The following is a 21,865-nucleotide window of genomic DNA, read 5'->3' on the forward strand; positions in this document are numbered from 1 at the left end:
GAAGAAAATTTTTTCAATCCTTATTATGCTGCGAACCTGACAGACGGCCGATATCGCCTGTGAGCTGTGGGAGCTGTGTGGTTTGTGGAGCAGAGTGCACGCATGCGATGCGATGCGTGCGATGCGCGCTTTTTTCGGATCATGCTGCGAGGCGGAGAGCCCAAAACGGCAATCCCGTCGCTCGGCGTGAAATGCGAACCGGAAAGAGCAGATGGGTGCGGTGAATGGGTGGCATCTGCGGCCACCCGGAAGACCAGACTAGAGAAAGGAGTCCGGACACTTGCAGTGGTCCGGACAGGTGGCTACCCGGCGAGACACCGAGTTTCACAGCAGGGGCACATGCGGGGGAGGGAGGGGTACACAGGATGCACAGAAGGTAAATCCCGTTTGTATCTGTTTCTGGAAGGTTGCTGTGATTTCAGACCCCCCCGTGCCGTGTGCTGTTTGCGTAGATCAGCTCGGGTGGCTGGTGACTGGTGGTTGACTGGGTCGGAAGCAGTGTGAATGTTGAGTGTTAGCCGCCGAGGCAGGGCTTGTTGCAAGGGCTTGTTGCAAGAGCTTGTTAAATGGGCTCTTCGCAGAGCGCGGTATATCGCGTTGGCTGCTGCGGTGCTGGCGGTGGTATAGCTTGGGCTGTGCTGCGTGACACTGGTGGAGCGGGTTTGCTTAGCATAGGTGCATCGAGGCCCGAGGGCTGCGAAGGCGGGTAACGCCGTTGTTTTTTTCCTTACAGTTGGCAAATATCTCGGAATCGGGTGGAACAAGTGAACGAGGACCTAAGAACACCTGGAACTGTACAGCAGGAGCGCGAGGGAGACCACAGAGTGTGTGCGCATCGCAGCAATGGCTAGAGGAAACCAGAGAGACTTGGCAAGGCAGAAGAACTTGAAAAAACAACAGGATAACGCCAAAAGCCAGAAAAAAGCAGGTGATCCCAAGAAAAGAATGGAATCGGATGCTGAGATCCTCAGACAAAAGCAGGCTGCGGCCAATGCCAGAAAGGAGGCCGAAGCTGCCGGGCCGAAATCTAAGAAATAGACTTTTTTTTATTTTATTGTTTTGTTATTTTATTCGGTAGATACATAACTATACAGATTTGCTAATGAGTTTCACGTCAGGACTTGATTCATGCGGCAGTTTCCTGCATATGTTCCTTCGCCTCTGCAGCTTTTTCGACCTCGTACTTAAAATCGAAGTAGGATTTCTCAAAGTGGTGTATACGGACGAAACCGTCTTCACTCCCCGACGTGTATGAAGTTCCCTGTGGATTTACTGCGACACAGTTCAATGGACCGAAATGGCCTTTCACTCTGCCGATCTCTTCTTCGAAGATCTTGTGGTAGAATCTTGCTTCAAATTTACCCTCTCTTGCACTGGTAGTTGTAACATCCCTTGCGGCCTGACCACCACCTAGTATGACAAACTCCTTGAGAGGCGTCACACACGCACTGTTCAATGGACAGTCTGCTTCGTACTCTTTTAGAACTTCCATGCTAGCGACATCCACTATATAGGCGTGTGAATCCCTCGATGATGTAATGAAATATGTTCTGTCGGGCGAAAATTGCAGATCACTGATATTGGACTTATGAAGATCTATCGATTCGACAAATTCAAAGTTTTTTGCGTCGTACTTGCTGACTTTACCGTCTTTATGACCAGCCAGGATGTATTCGCCCTCTGTTGACCAACCTGCAACAGTAACAGCTGCAAGCCCCTCTTGCGTCATGATACAATGTACTGGCTCTTCCACAAATTCGATGATTTCGTTAGTTTCTGGATTTCTTTTCACTTCATAAACGTTGATGGAACCTTGATATTTCATGACATCATCTAAAACTGCTAGAACATAATTGCCACATGGCGAAAACTCTACTCTTTTGACTGGAACTGGCGATTTCCATGTGTATACATTTTCACCATTAGAGACTCTCCATACTTTAATACTGTAATCGGCACTACCTGTGACACAACATTCCGTAAATTTATCAACATCAATTGACCAAATACTACCAGTATGCCCCTCTAAAGTTCCCAATCTTTCCCCGTTGACTGAAAACCACACGCTAGCAATGTTATCCTTGGAACAGGTAAAAACGAGATCTCCCTCATAGTTGTACTTTACTTGAGTAAGGGGACGCTCATGCCCCACTAACATAATAGGTCTCATTCTTGAAGATTTATTTCCAATCTGGTTTCTACCTTCAAAATTGTTTTACGCTACTAATCTCTGTAATCAACATATTCTTTTCAAACGATCTGTTTCCGCTTTGAAAATTTTTCCCTGCAATAAGTCAAAGCGATGAGCTAATCAACCCGTAAAGCCGGGTAATACCTATTTACCATTATCAACAACAAAAATAGTAGCAGTAGCAGGAGCACTGGTATCAGTAGTTCAATATTGTGAAGTAGATATAAGTATAAAGGTACATTCAAGAGACTATTACCTCAGCATACATGCTCCAAATTCTTACTGTCGCCAACAAATTCCCCTAAATCTATCTTTAACTTTCTATTGAATTGTTCAAACATGAAACCCAAACAACTTTGAGTAATTGCAGAGTCGAATCTACCTTTACTAGATTCATCACGAATGAAAGCGTGTTGGGCACCGTGAACTTCTAGGAAAGTGAAATTGACTTTATTATCTCTCAACTTTTTCCTGATAATATCTCTGCCTTCTGGGGAGACGTGCGTATCCCAAGTTCCAAAAATTAGTATTAATTCTTGGTCTGCCTTCGTTTCCTTAGAAATGCGCTCCAGGGAATCATCATTTTCATGAAGACCCAAGCTTTTCAGATGAATATCCGTTGGGAAGAAACAAGTGGCACAGGCAATACGTTTGTCCAACAAAGCTCTGAATGCCAAGTGTCCACCTAAGCACATCCCTGTGGCACCGATCTTTTTACCATCAAATTGGGGCAAAGTATACAGTAAATCGCAACACAACTTGTTATCTTCATCATATGATTCCAATGGCTTTTTAATCTTACATTCGTTACCAAAATCTGTGCCTTCAGCATCGTAGGCTAAGGGTTCAGGACCACAGAAGTTATGATAAATAGCTGGTGCTACAACAACGTAACCTTCCGAAGCAATTTTTTGTCCAAACCTGCGGACAGGCCCTGTTACTTGATAAATCTCGCTATAGACAACAACACCAGGGAACTTAGCATTTGGGTATCCATTGATTTTTGGAGAATAAATGTATATTCTCAATGTGGTGCCATAAGATGTTTTAACATCTTGGTACGTCTCAGTGATTAACATATCTTTTCTCTACTATACTCTCTATATGTACTTTTCTGCTCTTCCCCTGTTGATGTTTTTCCAAATAAGTCCCTGTGACTAGGGGCGTACTTTTTTTTATTTCAACACTTTATAGGTCCTCAGAAATATCAACTTCCAAAATTTCACTGGTCTACGAATGGCAAAGTCTCTTGTCCGTTCCACTTACACTCTTGCAAAGAGTATGCACGTTTGTCTTAGGCATAACTAAGAAGGGAATTCGGTGTAAGATTCAAGTCCCCGATGAGCAGAAATATTGTCATTATCATCAATGGCAGGACACCTGTTGTCCCATTGTGATGGACAAAAAAGTGAAAAAGCCCGGATTCATATACATATACACTTATGAGCTTATGTATAATTCATTACTATGTGGAAAATTAGAAGAACTGGATTGGCTCTTTGTTGATGATTCGATCTTGTCGCCAGATAAACTTGCTCGACGGAAATGGATTGACGACTGTCAGATTCTTTGTAAAATTGGAATGACCACGAAACCTTCCGTTAGCACACGTCTTTTACAATGGCAGAATACCTGCAAGCACACAGTGGTTAACCTAACACCAGATAAGGTTGAGCTTTTGTGCAATAGACGAGATTCCGAAAAGAGTTTCTCAAAAATGTTCCAAAAGCTCTCCATCAAATCTACCAAAAAAACGAAAAATTCCATTGCTGAACGATTGCTGACGTATCGGGATGGTGGATTTTATGTTGATCACAGAGGGAAGAGGCCCATAGAGGAAATCGAGAATGCCATTCACAAACTGTTGTGGAAAAAGTACGGGCAAGGTTTGATATACTGCTATGGATGCGACCCTTCTGGAAAAAAAAGGCATAAAGAATGGTTCAGAATAACCATTAAGGAGCTTCCGTGGCTGCTACAAACGATAGATGCAATTTGTCATGGAAATGATATTTAGTGAGAAAGCCCTTCAAAGAAAAACTCGAGTCAAAGGTAAAAATATAGGGCACTTAATACAGTTTCATCGGAAGGCGCACATAGGTAGTCTCATTTTTATGATAAGGGGACACATAAGAATCGAGATACTGGGCAACATCGCATTTTTTTAATAAAGCTCATCGATAAAACATTTAGACTTTCATACAATAAATGCAGGTATCGTTTTCGCAATTGCGTAGATTCTACTGAAAAAAATGATCCTATTACTGAATAGCTTCTCACCCTACTTTATTTACTATTTTTAAGATTCTATCTTGGTGATCATTCCATGTTCGCACCAACATGTATGTGATGGCAAACATATCTATTTCCGACCTGGTCCAAAGTGCGCTTAAACCCGGTCACCACCATTACTATCTCATGATGATGAGTTTCATTTATAGTCTGTTAGCTTTGAAAAGCATAGGTCGTTTATTGAGAGCGGTGTTTCACATTTCGGTAGCGGGCAAAGCTCACTCTACTTCTGAAGCTTGTTATGGTAATGCATGTTTCAATAATGCAAGGAGATTTATTGTAGTATCGTTGTTTGAGCCTACATAATATGTTTCGAAAGATAATCAGATCTTTTGTGGGAGAGATCTAGTACTAATCTTGCTTCTTAGAGTGATTGTATGTTTCATGCATAATGTTTCAGCGCGGCTGGATAACGCAGCGTGAAGACAGCGTAAAAGCAGAGCATATAAATGCAAAAGAAAAACGAATAGAGAACAGTTCTCACCTAGATGGGTTTACATGCCTTTGAAGACGATTAATACAACACTTGTTTGGCAAGATTATATATCAATGGCAATGGCAATAACCTTAAATTCAAAACCCCGGTTCAAAGAGAGACAAAGCAGATCCTTTAGATCTTTACAGCCCGCTAAAGGAGAAAAGGAAAACAAAAGCTTTGCAAAAGGACAAGAGAGCCTTGTCACATCCATGGATAGATTTCAAAAACTAGATGTGGGGGAACTAAGGAAAAGATTGCCTATCTCACAAAGAATTGAGAATTATGAGCACAAAAGCTCGGCGGCTAAACACGAAACGATCAAATGCGAGGAGCCAAAGACTTTAGAGCCCATAGACGAGCTATCTCCAGAAAACATTGATATGCTCAAGGGTGTACTAGGAGAAGATGGCCAGCTCACAGAATCTGATGTTCAAGAATTGTTGCTCAGCTTTACCCACACAAGTGGCAAGATTGAACACTTGCTGAAAAATTCAAGCAACAAAGACTCTCCGCTCCCCAATAGCAGCTTAAGCTCTCTAAGAGAAACCTTGAAGAGTCGTTGGGCAGATGCATTACTGTCGGTTATTGATAAACTGGATAGACTGCAGGCCAAATCATTCGAGTGCTTCTGGAAGTCAATTTTGTATTTCAATTTTTGGTTCCCTCAGTGGGCCTCCATTATCAGGTATGTTACTCCCAGTATCATTTCCCTTTCCTATCGAATAACATTACTAACTTTCAAACTATTTGAGGCCCAACCTATGAGATTTTGACAAGCCTGGGGGAAGGATCCGAACCGCTTCGCAATGCGGCCGACCACTGAAAATTGCGCTAAATGCGCGACACAAAACCAGGTATGAAATACCTGTTTCAAGAGTTAAAGACACAAAGTAAATAGATATTGAGTGTATGCGATAAGTCTCCTTGGGTTTGTCAAAACGTAGGTAATTTTAGGATCCTCAAATAGTACAAAAGTGAAATACTAGAGGGAGACAGCAACCCAGATAAAAAGGCAAGAAGAAAGTCCATAGCTTCTAAGAAAGGTTTCTGTTTCATTAGAGTTTTACTTTTCCGGTCTTTACAAAGATTCAAGAAAAAGCCATATTCCACCACTTTTTTCTTCATCCTCATCACAACCAACATTCTACCCGTATCGGTGTTTATTTTTGTAATGATTTCCTTATCATCCTTCTTCTTCGTGTTGTACCTGATTTTTTTCATATCAGTTGGCATAATCGCATCAATTTTCATTATTCCATCTTTGGTGTTATCATTCATATTCGCCTCGTTTGTCGTCATATTTGGATTCTTAAGTGACATTACATTCCGCATCTCGCAAAAGCTGTATCTAAAGGTAGATCATAGATTAAGGTATGCTTTGAAAAAAATGAGCGCACAGAGAAAGAGTGAAGAGTCGAAAAAGTGTGCCATCCTCAACAATAGTAATATGGTCGGCTCCTCTGACAACCAAATGTCAAACACCGTGAGCGTGCCAGCAGAGCCATCAACTGCTGCTAGCGGCATTGCTCGATCTTTGGAAACTCGTGCCAATTTGCGGGTAACTTCATAGTAACATCTTTTCACTGTAAGAATTACTGAACCAAACAATGTGGCCCGACGTGTTCAATCGAAGAATGCGAAAGAGAAGATGACTTAACCGCTACTCTTGTAAATGGCATTGGCCCTTCCTGAAAGGGGTTTTTCTAGCTTCTAACATTACATACTACTCACATAGATAAGCAGCTAATACCAGAACCGTTGGTCAGCAAAGATGCAGCTTAATAAACTCTTAATTGTTCTATGCGCTGTAATCTGCCAATGTATTGCATTCGAGGCTAAAGATGCCCATTTGAGCTTCCTTACTTCTAAGAGGAGGGGGATTATGTTTGGGAGTATTAACGCAAATACAGAGAAGCCAACAGAACCAATTGTCATTGAAAAACTCTCTGAGCAATTGGAACTAGGATTTGCTGTTGCAGGTACTGATCTGCCTGTACAGGTAGGTCTTTTGGTTGGCTTGCCTGAAAAAAGACTAGAACTCCCTATCATGGCCACACTTACCCAGAATCAAGATATGAACCTCTATAAGGTCAAGATCGACGTTTCAAAGATTCCAGCAGCTATATTATATTATTCAAGGGAGTTGAATAAGCCATTAGCTGTGTCATTAATTCTAGCCAGCCCAGGTTTGGAAAATTTAATTGCTCCTGTTTTTGATATACAACTAAGTAATATCAGTGCAATTGAATATAATGCACCATCCAGGTATGGACCAAAGCATGAGATCCGCCACATTTTCAATGCATCACCCAAGACAGCCCCATGGTACATTTGCCAAGTTTTCATTCTGGCTACTATAATTTGTACATTTTGCTTGCTTATCTCATGGATGGCTTCCGGATCTATAAATCTCCAGAACGTTCCAAGGGGCTCAAGTTTCTTCTACTTTGTTGCATTTATTGGTTCTGTCATAGGCTTTGAATATATCTTTTTGAAGTATTATTCTGGTAGTAGTATATTTGAAACCTTATATTCTGTATTGTATTTGGGTATACCATCGTTGTTGCTTGGCACCAAGTTCTTGAGAAACTTTGCTGAGAAACTATAAAAGATGCAGATACGTGATAAATGTTTTTAAATGTTATATATTGAAAAGTATATTTAGCGTTCATTGTTCGTTGACATAGGTATTTTGAATCTTTCTGAAACCCCAGAAGTCTCCCTTTGAACCACCTAAGAACGGCTCATTGAAGTCATTTGCTGCAACGATTTTACCTTTTATAAGCCCCATGGGCAACGAGTTGTAAGTTCTAGAGTCCAAGGAATGTGAAAGATTATCACCGGTGACCCAAACGTGACCCTGAGGAACTTTTATGAAAGAATTGAAAGCTTCATCTGCCTCCGAGTAACCATCATTATCACCATCAGAAGTTGCTTCTGTATTCATGGCACTTGATGAATTGAAAACATTCGTTCCCACACTGGGATCGACAAGTATGATGTCCCCTGGCATTCCAGTGATTCTTTTACAAACACGATGATTCGGATCATTCGGTTTCGCCGCCACAATACAATCCCCTATTTTGCAGCCTCTGCCATCCCTATATGTCTTCAAAGCATGCACATAATCATTTCTTGCAGCTAGAGTTGGCAGCATCGATTCTCCTCTGGTTTCCGTGAATTCATAGACGTACGTATGCACTATATGCACAAAACATACCACTCTAAGAGCGCTGGTAGCTGTTTTGACCCATGACTGTAATAAACTTTGCATGAGTGTAGGAACTTAAATGCTGAACTACAGCATAGAGGAGGCTATGTTTGCCGTACTTCTTTCTAACAAAAATGCACTTTTCTGTCAGGTGGTTTGTTACTTTTCGCACCAAGAGCTATTAATATAAAAAAGCATATCATATAGGACTATAAAGCGATGCGTCTATAACCAGTTGTGATGCAAATTACCCAATCTGTATCGTACGTTATTCCTTGTTGTGTCCTTTGAATAATCTTTTGGATCACATTTAAGTATCGTGTCGCCTTGTTTGCCGTCTTTCAGATCTTGTATAAGCGCATCAGTCATCTCGGTTAAGTTAACCTCCCAGGCTTCGCCATCTCTGATATTGGGTAAGTAGGCTAATAAAGTTTTAGTGGAAATTTCTCCGCTCTCAAAACTAAGCTCTGATGTGAGGCTATCATGAAACTGATTTAACGCTGCTTTTGAAGAGGTGAAATGCCTCGCAAATTCTGGCAATTGTAGTGATAGAACCGACGAGATATTGACGATATAAAACTGTGAGATTTTTCCTCTGGTTAACCTAGCAGTTTGGGGAACAATAGTGTTCAAAAACATTTTTGTTGCAATCATCACGTTGGTCAAATTCGCATTCACGCATTTTCTCAGATGTGCAACACCTTTGTAACCAATTGTATTATCTTCGTGGCTATCAAAAACAGTGTGGAGCCCTTCCTGCACGTTATTTATGAAAAAATTTATGGGTAACTTCAGTTTCGCAACTTCTGTCATAGCTTGCACCATGTTGTCCATGTTACTGAAATCATTACAGTGTATAAAGGTGTAGTACTTTTCTAGCTTCACCGCTTCATTAACATTTAAAATCATTTCGAAATCCCTAGAGTCGACATTGATAACACATACATTGTGTTCAAACATCAGCGCTGCACTTAATTCAATCCCGAATCCGGATGTAGATCCACCCAGAATCAAAACCGTACTCACACCGGACTCTAATTTCACACCAGCACCCAGTGTGTTGTACAAAAATTTGGACAAACTGAGGAATTTGGAAGAGAACATCACGGATTCATGGAGATATACTCTTTTCTAACATACAAGAGTTTTCTCGTTTAATTGGCAGCTATTTATATACAAATTTGTTTGTGTCACCATGTCTGTCACCGCAGGGAAAGATACAAAGAATACGAGACCCGAAGCAAGAAATCAATACTGAACGTTAGAGAACTTGCAAAGGAGTCAATGAAATTCCAATAGGCTCATCATGATCTTCTATCTTTCAAAAAATTCTTTCCTTGTATCTAGCGTTTACCTAAATTTCCTGAAGCCCAGAAACTGTTTTTAAGCACCTTCAAAAGGTAAACCAAGGAAAAGATTACCACAGCGAGAACAGTTTTTGCAATGGAAGGTTAAGTGGCCAGAAGACAGTATGATCATTTAAAATCACTACTTTTAAAGTTTAGTAGTTGCAAAGTTTCAGTTTTTATGCACTTCGCGCTTCAAGTAGAACTATGAGAAAATAAGCTCTTAGTTCTTTCTTATTGTCAGAAGTTGCACGGAGAACTAAGAAATCAATTGAAGAAATGAGTACCCCTGTGGCGGAACAGAAGAAGCAACTCGAGCAACTCATGGAAAGTGATTCCCTTAGTGGACATCACAGAAAATCGCACTATAAAAGTTATCAGCGAGATCTAGGAATATATGATCCCAGAATATGTAAATCCTATCTTGTGGGAGAATGCCCATACGATCTCTTTCAAGGAACAAAACTAAGTATGGGCAGATGCCCTCAAATCCATTCGGCCAAATACAAGCTCATATACGAAAAGGAGGAGAAAAAAGGTAAGAAGTTCCCCGAATTCGAGCAGGAATACCATGCATTGCTTTCCAGATTTGTCAACGATTGTAATGGTCAGATCGCTATGGCACTAAAGAAATTAGAACACACTCCTGAAGATAGGGAACGCATTAAGCAAGTCACCGCAGAGTTGGATATCTTAGATTCCAAAATAGGGTTGATGATCGAGGAAATCGAATCATTACTACGGGCGAACGAGGTTTCAAAAGCGCTACTGCAGGGATTAAAATTGCAAGCAATGCAAGAAAGAAGGCTGGAAGTGGCCAAAAGAGTCAAGAACATAACAGAAAATGTGGGGCAAAGTGCCCAACAAAAACTGCAAGTTTGTGAAGTATGCGGAGCCTACTTGTCCAGATTGGATACCGACAGAAGGCTGGCAGATCACTTCCTTGGAAAAGTTCATTTGGGATACGTCAAGATGAGAGAAGAACTCGAACGAATGAAGCAGAGCATAGGATCAAACAGATAGATGCTGGATGTGCTATGGCCAGCCTTACTCCGCAACAATCACGTACTTTCAGCAACTTAACTGGTGCCTGCTAACCATTGTCATCGGTTCACACCTAGCTTCATATTTCATTTTCTCACGTGCAGCGAAGCATTACAGGGTCTCCGGAGACCAATGTGGTAAAGCCGACCAAAAAAGAATTCCTATGATGTTTTTAAGACACTCACTTCTCTGTGTTGGTGATGGTACTGAATGAATTCCTTATAACTTTAGTTTCGCTTAGTATGTGGCCTGCAGAACTGAATGATCTAATTCCGCCATTTTTTACCTCAAATAGCACGCACACGCTATAACAGGCACCTTTGATATATCTGAGCGGCTTATTCATCTTCAATTGGGTGATATAAGTAACCCAGCCAATGCATTGGCAATTGAATAGGACGCGATTCTTCTCTGTATTAAAATTGTTATTCTGGAGTGACTGTATGGGATGTGTGAGAACTGTTATAGAAAAACGAGCTGCGATGGGGCGGCAACAGCTGGCGAAAGAATATAAAAAATGACTTTATTAGCAATATATTTTTGATTAATATTTAAATAGCTATATAGAATGTATTAGTCTACAGGATGGGTGAACAGAGATAAAACAGTAGCACAGCGATAATAAAACAACTAATCCTGTATATCCAAGTGCATAATGCCAGAAGTTGTTACTTGCAGGTCTGTGACTTACATCAACAACAAAACAGCAGCTTCCTTAACACAGGAGGAGATAGATTTGGATACATGCTATGAAGATAACGAGATTGTCATACACGTTCATGCAGCGGCTTTCAACCCCGTCGATCTGCTTTCCCAAGGGTTTATGTGCTCATATTTGGTGAGCAGTCGCCCAAAATCATATGGAAGAGATTACAGTGGAGTCATTGTGAGGAGAGGTAAGAATGTTGACGAAAAGTGGCAAATTGGTGATAAGGTCAACGGTGCTCAAGCGTTTCTCGTGGGCCAGAGTGGCTCTATGAGTGATTACCTTGTTTTGAATCCTAGCAAACAATGCTCTATTTCCCATATGAAACCAATAAATCAGGATATCCAGGGCAAGTATGACGAGTTCACCTTTGACGCAGCATGGCCTTTAGTGTTCTGCACTGCATTTGGCATTTTGACTAACTATGGGCAGAAATTCGGGCCTGATTCAAGAATTTTAGTTATTGGTGCATCAACTGCTGTCTCAAACGCGTTTGTTCAAATTGCTAAAAATTATATGAATGTAGGTACCGTTGTAGGTGTTTGCTCCTCGAAGTCGGTTGAGTATAATAAGAAATTAGGCTTTGATTATTTAGCAACGTACGATGAGGGTCCCTTAATTGAGAGCGTGGCGAAAGTATTTTTGAGAGATTTACAGAAAGAGAAATTCGACTTGATATTTGACTCAGTTGGTAATAACGACTTTTTTCCTGTGTTGGATAAGTTTCTAAAACCCAGGTCTCAAAATTCTTACTATATTACCATTGTGGGTGATGGGAAACTAAAGTATGGAAGCTTTTCTGCAATGGGCACATTTTGGATGGCATCGAGAATACTGAACCCATTTAGAAGCTACAACTATAAATTTGGTCTCTTTTCTCCCTCAGAAAGAGCGATGGAAATAGGTAATAAATTAATTTCAGAGGGAAAATATAAGCCTGCCATTGACTCCGTTCACCCTATTGAGGACTTCAAAGAAGCGATAGATAGACTTTCTTCCAGCCGTGCAAAGGGGAAAGTCGTGCTTAAAATCAACAACTAGTGATTTACTTGACTTTACATACTATTCTTTTTATATCATGTATGTATGTATGTGCGGCGTGTATATGTGAGACGTCGCTGTTTATGTTTGCGGGTAACGTTATTGTGCAGAAAAATTTATGATACAAACAAGGTTCTTTAACCAGAAGATGTGAATAAATGATGAGAGAGGCGCAATTGACTTTATCAATCTTCGGAAGCAGGCTTGTTAAGTGCCCAATGTTCTCATCAAATCCACAGCGTCCGGACACTAACCGGTTCGCTAATGTTTCGGTGAATTTCACTCAGCAGCAACCGCAACAACAGCAGAATCAACAGAATACACATTCTCAACAATATCCATCTACGTCACAACAGCAACAACAAATGTTGTTCCAGCAAGGCACTTCAATTCAAAACAGTGCCACACAGCGGGAACCAGAATGGTTCAACAACCCGCGTAAAAGAACTATTCCCCAAGCAATTGTAAAGAGAACCACCAAGAGATCATCTTCAGTTGACTCTTCTACTACAGACGGCGATGGCACTAGCCGAACTGGAAGATCTGGATTCAACAGTATAGGCTTTGGCTCTAAAAAAGATGTTGGGCTCCTGCCCTCTTCAAAGGACATCAACGTGATAAAGAAATCTGATCACAACAATGGGTTCATGGATTCTAATGAAGCACCACCAACTGTTTCTTTTTATGATTGGAAACGCGAAGATGATTTTGGCTCCATTAACCCGCTGGATTTGCAGACTAATGATTCCCAGTATGTTTTCAAGTCAAAGCAGACTGAGTTGGCTTCCACTCCATCTACAACGAAAAAGAATAAAACAGAAGGATCTGAGACGAATGTCTTTGACAGGAAAAGCAGCGTTGGATTGAATAACAAGCAAAATAATAACAATTTAGAAACAAAAACTGGTGGTTTACGTAAGTCAGCAACGCAAGAAAGCGCGGTTATAGTATTCGGGTACCCTGAATCGATATCTAACTTGGTGATAACACACTTTTCTAAGTTCGGGAGAATACTTGAGGATTTCGAAGTACTTAGAAGCAATTCCGGTATAAATACAGCCACGTTAAAATTACGTGGAAACAAGTCGGACAAACAGGAAAGAAAATGCCCCATTTTCACTGGAGATGGATGGGTAAAACTGACTTACGATAGCGTACCTCCAGCTGTTCGTGCCTTGCAAGAAAATGGTCGAGTTTTTGGTGGTACGCTCATTGGCTGTGTACCATACAGTAAAAGTGCTGTTGAACAGCTAGCATCTTGCCACATTGAAAAAGTCGATGATATTGGAGCGATGAACTCTCCTACTCCAATTGACGACGCGAACACTTTCAAAGGTCTATCAAAAGACATCGAAGCTGGTGCAGATGATAAACATACCGATTCAGTATCAGGTGTTTTCAATACAAGCTCGGGAAAATTATTTGATTCTGGTTCGGACGATGTACTTTCGCATCGAAAGGTTGTATATCCTTCGCGAAGACTCGATATTAAAGAGGGAAAATCATTGTTTGTTCATAATGGTGCAACCAACAATCACAACTTTTTACAAAGTTTAGAAGCCAAAATGCGTCAACAAGAGGAAAATAACAAAAAGGAGGCAGGAATATGGCATAAGGTAAACAACTGGTTGTTTGGTTGGAATGAGCTATGAACTGGGGAGTGTACTCTTAAAATTTAAATAAAAGCACCCTTTGAGAGGCTTTTGGAAACCATATTACACTTAAATATTTACCGCCGTATTTATTTCACTTACTTAAATCTATCAGTTTTATAAAGCCACTTTTTTTATTGTAATTTTCACCATAAGTACCAAAAATTCGCCGAAGTCAACGTGTCGGACTTTTGCTAGAGCTTCTAGATGATAGTGACAATTTTGGTATTCTCATTCGTTTTATATCTTCATCGCCCGAATTCCTGGTTGACAAAAGTGACAGTCTCAGAGGACTTTTAGAGCCTTTTCTCGATTGAGTCACTCCTACAGAGTTCTTATTATTCATGGTTTGTTTAGCGGGGACAGCGTTCATAAATGTTGAGGATCTTTCTGGTCTAAAATAGGGTGTAGACATTCCAGAAGCGGTAGACACTGCCGGTGAATAAAATCCTGGCGGTGTACTCATCCTTGTTGGGCTTCCCTCTCGACTGTAGCAAATATTTTGCCCAGCTTGCCGAAACCTGTCGTAATGAGGGTGATAGGGATCTCTGTAAAACATATACGGATGAAGGTGTGGCGGCTTGACAATCGTATTTTGAGTTACGTCCAGCTCTGCAGAAAGTGTATCAAACTGCTCAGTATCTGTATTGTATTGCTCGGTGATTACACTTCCATCAAGAGAATGTGCCTTGAATAGATGCGATTTATTTGACGGTGGAAAAAACCGGACATATCCATTGCCGTAGGGGGTTGCATCAACTTGTACATCCTGATGTACTTTTGAAAACCTCGGTTTTATAAACTTCTCGTCAATTTCCGCATTTGCAGCACTTACTGTAATTAAATCATCTGTTAACCTCTGCTCATAGCGTTTAGTGACGAGAAAGTAGAGAAGGTACTGATGTATTATTACTGCAAAAAGCGTTCTAAAGGAAACCTCCGAAAAGAACAAGAAGGCAATACACGTTGGTGGAAATGATACGAAAAAAACTGCGCTAAATTTTGATGGTGCCCACTTCCTTAATTTGTAATAATACTTACTCTCATTAGAATATCCATCAACTTGACCACTTCTACCATCACGCAAAAATAGAGACTTGACCAAGCTCCACAAAGACCCATTAGCTAGTCTCTGGTACCTTGCTTCATCGTTGCTTATTCCAGTTAAACTGTGTTTCGTCAAATTGTCTGATTTTGGAATGCTTTGTAGATGAAACAGTGAGTATGTCTTGTAAAAAACACATAAAAAACGGTATGTTGATAAAATATTCCATACAATGAGAACCTTTATCGACACATCAAGTATTCTCGCCAGTCGTCCGAGGGATATAAAATACAGTTCCCCTTTTGATTTTGCTGCATTTCCTGACTTAATGGAATATTCCAAAAGGTAATCATACCGCCTCAACTTCTCAGACTTTGCAAAATCGAAAGCATCGCCAACAGCATTCAACTTGAGAAAATTTGGTTTAATCAAATTGTCCTGTAGGAGACGTATAATAAAAAATAGAATTGTCAAAGCATTCCCGCAAGGCTGTGCCAGTGTACTCGCTTTGGCATCCCAATCGATTAGTGCCAACTTTTCATTCAAAATAAGTTGCCAATCTGATGGCGAAGTTGTGAGCATGGTAAAATAGCTCATTCTCTCATCCTCAAGACTATCCCGCGTATCTGAATTCGTCGTGACTTTCATTTTTCCACTCTCATCAATGGACGTCGTAGAAGCCCTGGGTGATCCAAAAGGCATCCAGTACCTTTAAATTCTGGGCAATTTTGTCAATGCCGTAAAAGAAATTTCCTACAGATCATTAAGCATTGAACCCTTTTCCCTTTGTTTAAAGATAGCATCTCAAGACATTCAATTTCATACGTCAATAGTGATCTTATGATGAGAACCGATGATTAGAGAAAACGAATCAGCTTTTGACGGCTCTCTAAGGCCTATGGGTTCATCCTTCTCTATGAGCAGCGTTACGCTAGGGTGGCCATATATTTCGACTTTTTCGAGAACTATTCCACCAGCAGAAACTCTTTGAAACGAGTCGTTTCCGCAAATCTTCCGATGTGTGACACTATCAAAGACGTTACATCGGATAAGAAGCAATTCATTTTTTGGAACTATGCGTATGAAACAAATATTATTGGTTGCTGTACTCAATGGTATGACGACCCTGTTTGAATTGGTACGCCATTGAATCTTCTGCTCTGTATTGTAATTGTAGCCTCCATACTCAAGAAATACTTGCTGTATATCGCATTTGAAAGGAGGCAACAATGTGTCGTCTGGTGGTGCAACCACAAGCTTATACTCTTGCGACAAGGGCTCAGAATAGGTTGAACAGACTATCTTGTATGTTGTGTTAGTTATCAGTGGTGTGTGCAATTTATCATACCTCTGATGTGTGTAATCAGTATTACAGAGTAGAGGAGTCGACAAAGTATGATCATTAAAATTGAACACAGACAGATTAAGTAGATCATGAGGGGTTTCCGAGAGTAGTTGCAAATGAACAGATGTCTCAACTGTTGACGAATGAACAAGCTCAAATTTAAAAGTTGGGTTTCTAAAATAGTTCAATGAACCAAGTGGATAGTTTTCTTGAGTGGTTCGTGAAAACTGCAAGGAGGTTATATTATATGCACTGCTATCCCTGTTAAATGTTACGAGGCCAGAATTGAAAAATGTATGAATTGTGAAGTGTGCGGTATTTGACGAGTGACAGAAAAGACGCAAGTCGCTGTTAGAAGGCAGCTCCAGTTTTAAAAGTTGTAACCCAATTTCACATGCGCCTTCTAATGCACTTGTCATATGAATAAAAGGATTTTTTGGAACTTTTTTCAAATAAGCAATGTTATTTTTGCCTGAATTGTTTTTGCATTGCAAATTTGTCTCTAGTAATATCCAAATGGGTTCCATACCTTGAGATCCATTTCTTAAAACAAACTTTGGCTTGTCGAATATGCTTTTGAACTTATTGTACTTGTCTGATTTGTAAACAAAATGAAGAGTACTCTTCCTGGAAAAAAGCTTATCTGTTTTCCGCACAAGATAAACTTGTTTATAATACTTAGCCAAACACATATCGTCAATATCCGTCGTAGTATTTACATCAAGAGTATCTCGTGCTAAAAGGGTACAAGAATCTTCATTAATACCCACAATCGGATAGTCATGGTTCTTGATCAGTGAATTTTCCAATTCTCCAGAATTGTCTCCGGTGCCGATAGCCATATAGCAAAACCCGCTTCGATAAAACTCGATGAGCTTCTTTACGCTATACCTCTTAGCATCGACTATCTCTGGGATGTAACCAGTTAATGTAAACATATCTATTGCAAAATTAGATCCCGGACAGTCGTAGGAGCCGGTCGTGACTTGCAAGTATGCCAGTTCAATTATCTTATCATTTAAGTCCTCACTCAAAACTGCCAATTGTTTGCCTCTTTTGGTCGTTGGAATAGAAGATATATCGACCGTCACCAATCTTTCGTTAGAGCCATTAAAATTGAGGTTTACATGGTATTTATATGGTCCAACTTTTACAATTAGCGGTAAACTTACCTTTTGATTCTTAATGACAATCATGGATGCAACGAATGAGCAATTCTCGATGTCTCGACTTTGCTGTATCGAACCGGGTGACGTCAACGTATCAGCTACCAGAGCTTTTCTAAGACAGTAAATAGACAGTATTTTATCAGACTTAGACTGTAATACTATATCGTGATTCCACTGTAGTGGACCTGCCAAATCTGCCTCCAACGGCGGATAAAACCTGTCTTCAACTTTGGAAGTAAGCCATAGCAATTTCCTCTTGGTATTCATAGCATCTGAATCTCGCTTTAGCTGTAACAGGCCGCCTATAAATGCAACATCGTTACTCTTGGAGGCTTCCACACTCAAGTTTTCTAGAGCTTTGGCGTAATCCTTCGATTCGCCGCAGTAAAACCATCTGCGTACAACATTTAACGCCTCCCAGCCATCCATGACACTCTGCAACAAGTGAAAAATAAGCGCACCTAGACAAACAGTAAGCCTGGGATCACCTTCGATGGTTTAACAGCTGCATTCTATTTCTATAATATAACCTTCTCTTCATAAGCGAAATTTCAAAATTCCCTTATTGAGGATATTAAAGGAAAATATTGAGAAGGTTGGCGATGAGAGCCTCATTACAGAAAGTAACCAAACAGGTATAAAAGATAAACAAAATGCCTAACTCCCTGTCCAGACTTAAGTTCATCAATAAGAATTTACTAGGCAGAAAGAGACCTACAATAATCAGCGTAGTCAAAGACGAGGAAAAGGACCAAGAGACAATAATGTCGATTATGAAGGAAGTTGAAACGGATACAACGATTGCCTACAACGAAGTGCTGGAAAAATGTAATGAACAGTATAGATCAAAAGTTAATCCTGTGCTGAACAAAGACTTTCATCAAATGTATATTGAAGGATGGTTCAGCCATGACCTACCGCCTCAAATGTCAGCACTCGATGCCTCACAGCCGTGGATGTTGTATTGGTTAGCTAACTCAATGAAAGTTTTAAACAAAAATGGACTGACAGATGAGATAAAGGAGCGTATCGCTGAAAAGGTATTTGCTATCAGTCCTCAAGGTGGGCCATTTGGCGGAGGAGTTGGCCAATTACCTCATCTTGCCAGCAATTACGCTGCAATTAATGCCTTAGCATTGTGTGATAATATCGGTGGCTGCTGGGATAAGCTCAATCTGAAAGCAATTTATGAATGGCTTATGTCTTTGAAGCAGGTAGATGGTTGCTTCAAAACGTGCTCCGGCATTGGAGAAACAGATACTAGGGGCGTTTATTGTGCCTTAAGTGTAGCGTCGATGCTGGGTATAATGACCCCTGAGCTATGTGAGGGTGTCGAAGACTTTTTGATCTCCTGCCAGAACTATGAAGGAGGGTTTGGCGGCTGCGCACACGAAGATGAGGCTCACGGAGGGTATACTTTCTGTGCAATTGCAAGCTTGAGTATATTGGCGGCGATCGATCGCATTGACACATCCAAGTTAGCTCTGTGGTGCAGTCAAAGACAGGACAATGCCGAAAAGGGGTTCTGTGGAAGAAGTAATAAATTAGTGGATGGTTGCTACAGTTTTTGGATTGGCAGTACCGCATCAATACTTGAATGGCATGGCTGTGCAGAGTGTGTCAATAAAGAAGCACTGAAAGAATATATACTTTATTGCTGCCAATCCAGCAAGCGCCCCGGATTACAAGATAAGCCAGGAACAAATCCGGACTTTTACCACACAAATTATGTTTTACTAGGATTGGCAATTGCGGAGAACGCAGTTTTCATTACTAGTAAAGAAGGAGATAATAAGTCAAAAGAGCAAGTTCTGATAGAAGAACCATCATCAGCAACGCACTTTAATTCACCGTCATGTCTCACAGCAATAAATCCAATATATGGATTGCCAGTTGAAGAATTATTCAATTTTAGCACACACTTCAGACATAAAAAGAGCAGCTGCTCAAGCTAAATAAACACATAATCAAACAAAAAGCGCACAATTATATCCTATGAGATAAAATTGCCAATTTATTGGTATTAATGCGTAATTTAAGTCATCTTTTTATTTGAAATGGGTTGAATTGATATATGCAGGCTGTGATTCACCTCGCGTAGTAAACTTAGTATCTTGATTGGTAAGGGAAATATATAAACTTTAGACAGTGACCACGAATTAGGCAAGATTTTTGTTGTATCTCACAGTTCAAGTTGATTCGAAACAGCAATGGACTTATTTAGAAGGATTTTACATGGTGGTGAGGTGCCATTTACTCCTATTCCAGGAACTTTCCCTGAACCGCAAACACAGCAAGAGACACAGACACAGAGAAGAGACGGCTCAGAACAAGAGGAGACCAGCAGACCGACGACTAGACGAACAATTTTATCCCGTAGAACCATAGCGATGATGGTGCTGCAACTCCCACTGGTGATTTTGCATTACATTATGAGCTTTATGATTACTATGGTGTCTTTAATTAAACCACTCTATGCTCTTCAAGGATTTTATAAGAGGAAAAGTATGCGGACGTCTGATGGAAAATCCAGGCTGAACAACCTTTTAGAACTATTGAGCAATGAATCAGAAAGAACTTTGAATTCTGAAGACAGTGGCCTGACAACCTACAGTTTTGGGTCATTATACAGCTTGGAAAATGGGAGTTTTTGTCAAGACATCGTGCAAGGAAGCTATACCGATTTGTTAAATGCATGCTCCGAACAATGTAAGTTTGCAATGATATACCTACATGACTCATTACTGGATAACAGCACCGAATATGTCAATGGATTGCTATGCACCGAACAGTTCACTACATTAATTAAAAAGTACCAAATATTGCTGTGGTTCAGTGATGTGTCGACGTCTGAAGGGCTACAAGTAGCGAATGCCTTGAAGGTGAGACAATTCCCATTTTTAGGCTTGCTCAGTCTCAAAGCAGAAAATAAAATCGAGCTGTTTGGCAGAATGGAGGGGAGTTTGACCCAATATAAGGCCAATTTCCTGGAAAATATGCTGGGAAAGGCTTATTCGAAACTTCTTCAGATACGTCAACAGAGGCAAAACAATGCTCTTCAACAGCTCATAAGAGAACAACAAGACAATCGATACAATGAGTCGCTCAGTGCGGATCAGCGAAGAGAACGCGAAAGAGCAACACAACGGGACACGATGAATCAGGCAATTGAACAGGCAAGACTGAAAATGTTATGGCTGCTCTGGAGGAAGTCCACGTTAGCACCAGAACCTTCAAGTGACTCCGGCATTCCAACCTGCAAAGTTGCTATTAGGGCAGACTCCGGCGAAAGAGTTATCAGAAGATTCGATGCTTCTTTACCAATTGAAGAAATATACGCTTTCGTAGAGCTTCAACGAACACCCAACACTTTGGACGCTGAAGAATCCCAAAACACCGGAGCTCCACCTCGGGGATACCATCATCAATATGAATTCACACTGGTTAGTCCTGTACCAAGAAAAGAGCTCGAACCTTCAACAGTTATTCACGATGAAACTGCTATTTTCCCGTCGGGTACAATAATTATAGAAAATGTCAATCGGGATTAATGTGCAATGACGAGTTTACTTTATATAGATACACATATGTAATTAGGTATGCATAGTTGTAAATTAGACAAAATTATGGGCGTGCAGCCAGGTACATGAAACTTGCAACTATCTTTTTAACTTTTTGCCCTTTTTTGGCTTTGCCACGACAGCTTTGCCCTTCTTCTTCTTCTTCTTCTTAATCAAACCTTTCATAGAGCCCTTGATCACTGCTGAAAAATTCTGCCAGAACTTATCAAGGTCATCAGCTTTCACCACCGTAGAGCACTTGTTCTTTTTCGCATCTGACAAATACGATATCCTTATCAGTAGAGGGTAAACCTCCTGGGATACATCCTTGAAGTGTGTCTGCTGTGCCTTCCTCGAAATATCAAAATGGGGATTATTCGTGGCATCAAATTCTCGGTTTCCCTCCACCGGTTCACCTTTTACCAACCTTTTTGTGCTGACACGTACTGTAACTTCTTTCTCATTAGCTGCCTTGAAGTATTCTGAAATCTTGGGAAGGAACTCTTCTATACTCAAACAGCCCTCATTAACCATTATGAAAGCCGCTATACGTCTCCAGAACCTCAGAGCAATTACAAGAGACACCGTTTTGTCGATCTGTACTGGCCATCACTAGGAAATTTTTCAGATAGAGAGAATCAATTGCTAAAACAAGTCGACCAATCTACATCACGTGACTTACTCCCACACCTAATATAAAGCAATATTGCAGCATTATCTCAGCTCAAGTGATTTAACAAGCTACTTCTGCTCTCGACAAGAAAGAACTCTCAAACAGCTACTAT

At 40.6% G+C, this 21,865-nt stretch overlaps 17 protein-coding genes across 17 annotated transcripts; 10 read left to right on the forward strand and 7 right to left on the reverse strand.

The window, feature by feature from the left end:
* Positions 1-843: 843 nt before the first annotated feature.
* Positions 844-1,038, forward strand: HG535_0D01080 (uncharacterized protein; the record flags this gene model as incomplete). Its single annotated transcript, XM_037288233.1, has 1 exon — positions 844-1,038. The coding sequence occupies one exon, from the start codon at positions 844-846 to the stop codon at positions 1,036-1,038; it is 195 nt and encodes a 64-aa protein (XP_037144128.1).
* Positions 1,039-1,126: 88 nt separating this feature from the next.
* Positions 1,127-2,170, reverse strand: TIF34 (translation initiation factor eIF3 subunit i; the record flags this gene model as incomplete). The annotated part of the gene is made up of 1 exon (XM_037288234.1): positions 1,127-2,170. The coding sequence occupies one exon, from the start codon at positions 2,168-2,170 to the stop codon at positions 1,127-1,129; it is 1,044 nt and encodes a 347-aa protein (XP_037144129.1).
* Positions 2,171-2,448: 278 nt separating this feature from the next.
* On the reverse strand, positions 2,449-3,270 carry HG535_0D01100 (carboxymethylenebutenolidase; the record flags this gene model as incomplete). Its single annotated transcript, XM_037288235.1, has 1 exon — positions 2,449-3,270. The coding sequence occupies one exon, from the start codon at positions 3,268-3,270 to the stop codon at positions 2,449-2,451; it is 822 nt and encodes a 273-aa protein (XP_037144130.1).
* Positions 3,271-3,587: 317 nt separating this feature from the next.
* On the forward strand, positions 3,588-4,208 carry HG535_0D01110 (uncharacterized protein; the record flags this gene model as incomplete). The annotated part of the gene is made up of 1 exon (XM_037288236.1): positions 3,588-4,208. One exon carries the CDS (start codon positions 3,588-3,590, stop codon positions 4,206-4,208), a length of 621 nt encoding a protein of 206 aa, XP_037144131.1.
* A 773-nt stretch (positions 4,209-4,981) lies between these two features.
* HG535_0D01120 (uncharacterized protein) lies at positions 4,982-5,734 on the forward strand (the record flags this gene model as incomplete). The annotated part of the gene is made up of 1 exon (XM_037288237.1): positions 4,982-5,734. One exon carries the CDS (start codon positions 4,982-4,984, stop codon positions 5,732-5,734), a length of 753 nt encoding a protein of 250 aa, XP_037144132.1.
* Positions 5,735-6,132: 398 nt separating this feature from the next.
* On the forward strand, positions 6,133-6,531 carry LDO16 (Ldo16p; the record flags this gene model as incomplete). Its single annotated transcript, XM_037288238.1, has 1 exon — positions 6,133-6,531. The coding sequence occupies one exon, from the start codon at positions 6,133-6,135 to the stop codon at positions 6,529-6,531; it is 399 nt and encodes a 132-aa protein (XP_037144133.1).
* Positions 6,532-6,732: 201 nt separating this feature from the next.
* Positions 6,733-7,569, forward strand: SWP1 (dolichyl-diphosphooligosaccharide-protein glycotransferase; the record flags this gene model as incomplete). Its single annotated transcript, XM_037288239.1, has 1 exon — positions 6,733-7,569. The coding sequence occupies one exon, from the start codon at positions 6,733-6,735 to the stop codon at positions 7,567-7,569; it is 837 nt and encodes a 278-aa protein (XP_037144134.1).
* A 60-nt stretch (positions 7,570-7,629) lies between these two features.
* On the reverse strand, positions 7,630-8,235 carry IMP1 (endopeptidase catalytic subunit IMP1; the record flags this gene model as incomplete). The annotated part of the gene is made up of 1 exon (XM_037288240.1): positions 7,630-8,235. One exon carries the CDS (start codon positions 8,233-8,235, stop codon positions 7,630-7,632), a length of 606 nt encoding a protein of 201 aa, XP_037144135.1.
* Positions 8,236-8,397: 162 nt separating this feature from the next.
* SRL4 (Srl4p) lies at positions 8,398-9,276 on the reverse strand (the record flags this gene model as incomplete). Its single annotated transcript, XM_037288241.1, has 1 exon — positions 8,398-9,276. One exon carries the CDS (start codon positions 9,274-9,276, stop codon positions 8,398-8,400), a length of 879 nt encoding a protein of 292 aa, XP_037144136.1.
* Positions 9,277-9,797: 521 nt separating this feature from the next.
* On the forward strand, positions 9,798-10,541 carry LUC7 (Luc7p; the record flags this gene model as incomplete). The annotated part of the gene is made up of 1 exon (XM_037288242.1): positions 9,798-10,541. The coding sequence occupies one exon, from the start codon at positions 9,798-9,800 to the stop codon at positions 10,539-10,541; it is 744 nt and encodes a 247-aa protein (XP_037144137.1).
* Positions 10,542-11,217: 676 nt separating this feature from the next.
* On the forward strand, positions 11,218-12,309 carry YIM1 (Yim1p; the record flags this gene model as incomplete). The annotated part of the gene is made up of 1 exon (XM_037288243.1): positions 11,218-12,309. One exon carries the CDS (start codon positions 11,218-11,220, stop codon positions 12,307-12,309), a length of 1,092 nt encoding a protein of 363 aa, XP_037144138.1.
* A 158-nt stretch (positions 12,310-12,467) lies between these two features.
* HG535_0D01190 (FG-nucleoporin ASM4) lies at positions 12,468-13,961 on the forward strand (the record flags this gene model as incomplete). The annotated part of the gene is made up of 1 exon (XM_037288244.1): positions 12,468-13,961. One exon carries the CDS (start codon positions 12,468-12,470, stop codon positions 13,959-13,961), a length of 1,494 nt encoding a protein of 497 aa, XP_037144139.1.
* A 175-nt stretch (positions 13,962-14,136) lies between these two features.
* On the reverse strand, positions 14,137-15,708 carry NUR1 (Nur1p; the record flags this gene model as incomplete). Its single annotated transcript, XM_037288245.1, has 1 exon — positions 14,137-15,708. One exon carries the CDS (start codon positions 15,706-15,708, stop codon positions 14,137-14,139), a length of 1,572 nt encoding a protein of 523 aa, XP_037144140.1.
* A 117-nt stretch (positions 15,709-15,825) lies between these two features.
* Positions 15,826-17,949, reverse strand: RIM13 (Rim13p; the record flags this gene model as incomplete). Its single annotated transcript, XM_037288246.1, has 1 exon — positions 15,826-17,949. One exon carries the CDS (start codon positions 17,947-17,949, stop codon positions 15,826-15,828), a length of 2,124 nt encoding a protein of 707 aa, XP_037144141.1.
* A 224-nt stretch (positions 17,950-18,173) lies between these two features.
* RAM1 (protein farnesyltransferase) lies at positions 18,174-19,475 on the forward strand (the record flags this gene model as incomplete). Its single annotated transcript, XM_037288247.1, has 1 exon — positions 18,174-19,475. One exon carries the CDS (start codon positions 18,174-18,176, stop codon positions 19,473-19,475), a length of 1,302 nt encoding a protein of 433 aa, XP_037144142.1.
* A 255-nt stretch (positions 19,476-19,730) lies between these two features.
* Positions 19,731-21,071, forward strand: UBX3 (clathrin-mediated endocytosis regulator UBX3; the record flags this gene model as incomplete). The annotated part of the gene is made up of 1 exon (XM_037288248.1): positions 19,731-21,071. The coding sequence occupies one exon, from the start codon at positions 19,731-19,733 to the stop codon at positions 21,069-21,071; it is 1,341 nt and encodes a 446-aa protein (XP_037144143.1).
* A 108-nt stretch (positions 21,072-21,179) lies between these two features.
* Positions 21,180-21,614, reverse strand: SRP14 (RNA-binding signal recognition particle subunit SRP14; the record flags this gene model as incomplete). The annotated part of the gene is made up of 1 exon (XM_037288249.1): positions 21,180-21,614. One exon carries the CDS (start codon positions 21,612-21,614, stop codon positions 21,180-21,182), a length of 435 nt encoding a protein of 144 aa, XP_037144144.1.
* Positions 21,615-21,865: the final 251 nt, after the last annotated feature.

The sequence above is a fragment of the Zygotorulaspora mrakii genome, chromosome 4 (genome assembly GCF_013402915.1).
Source record: "Zygotorulaspora mrakii chromosome 4, complete sequence".
In the NCBI taxonomy this organism is placed as follows: Eukaryota; Fungi; Ascomycota; class Saccharomycetes; order Saccharomycetales; family Saccharomycetaceae; genus Zygotorulaspora; species Zygotorulaspora mrakii.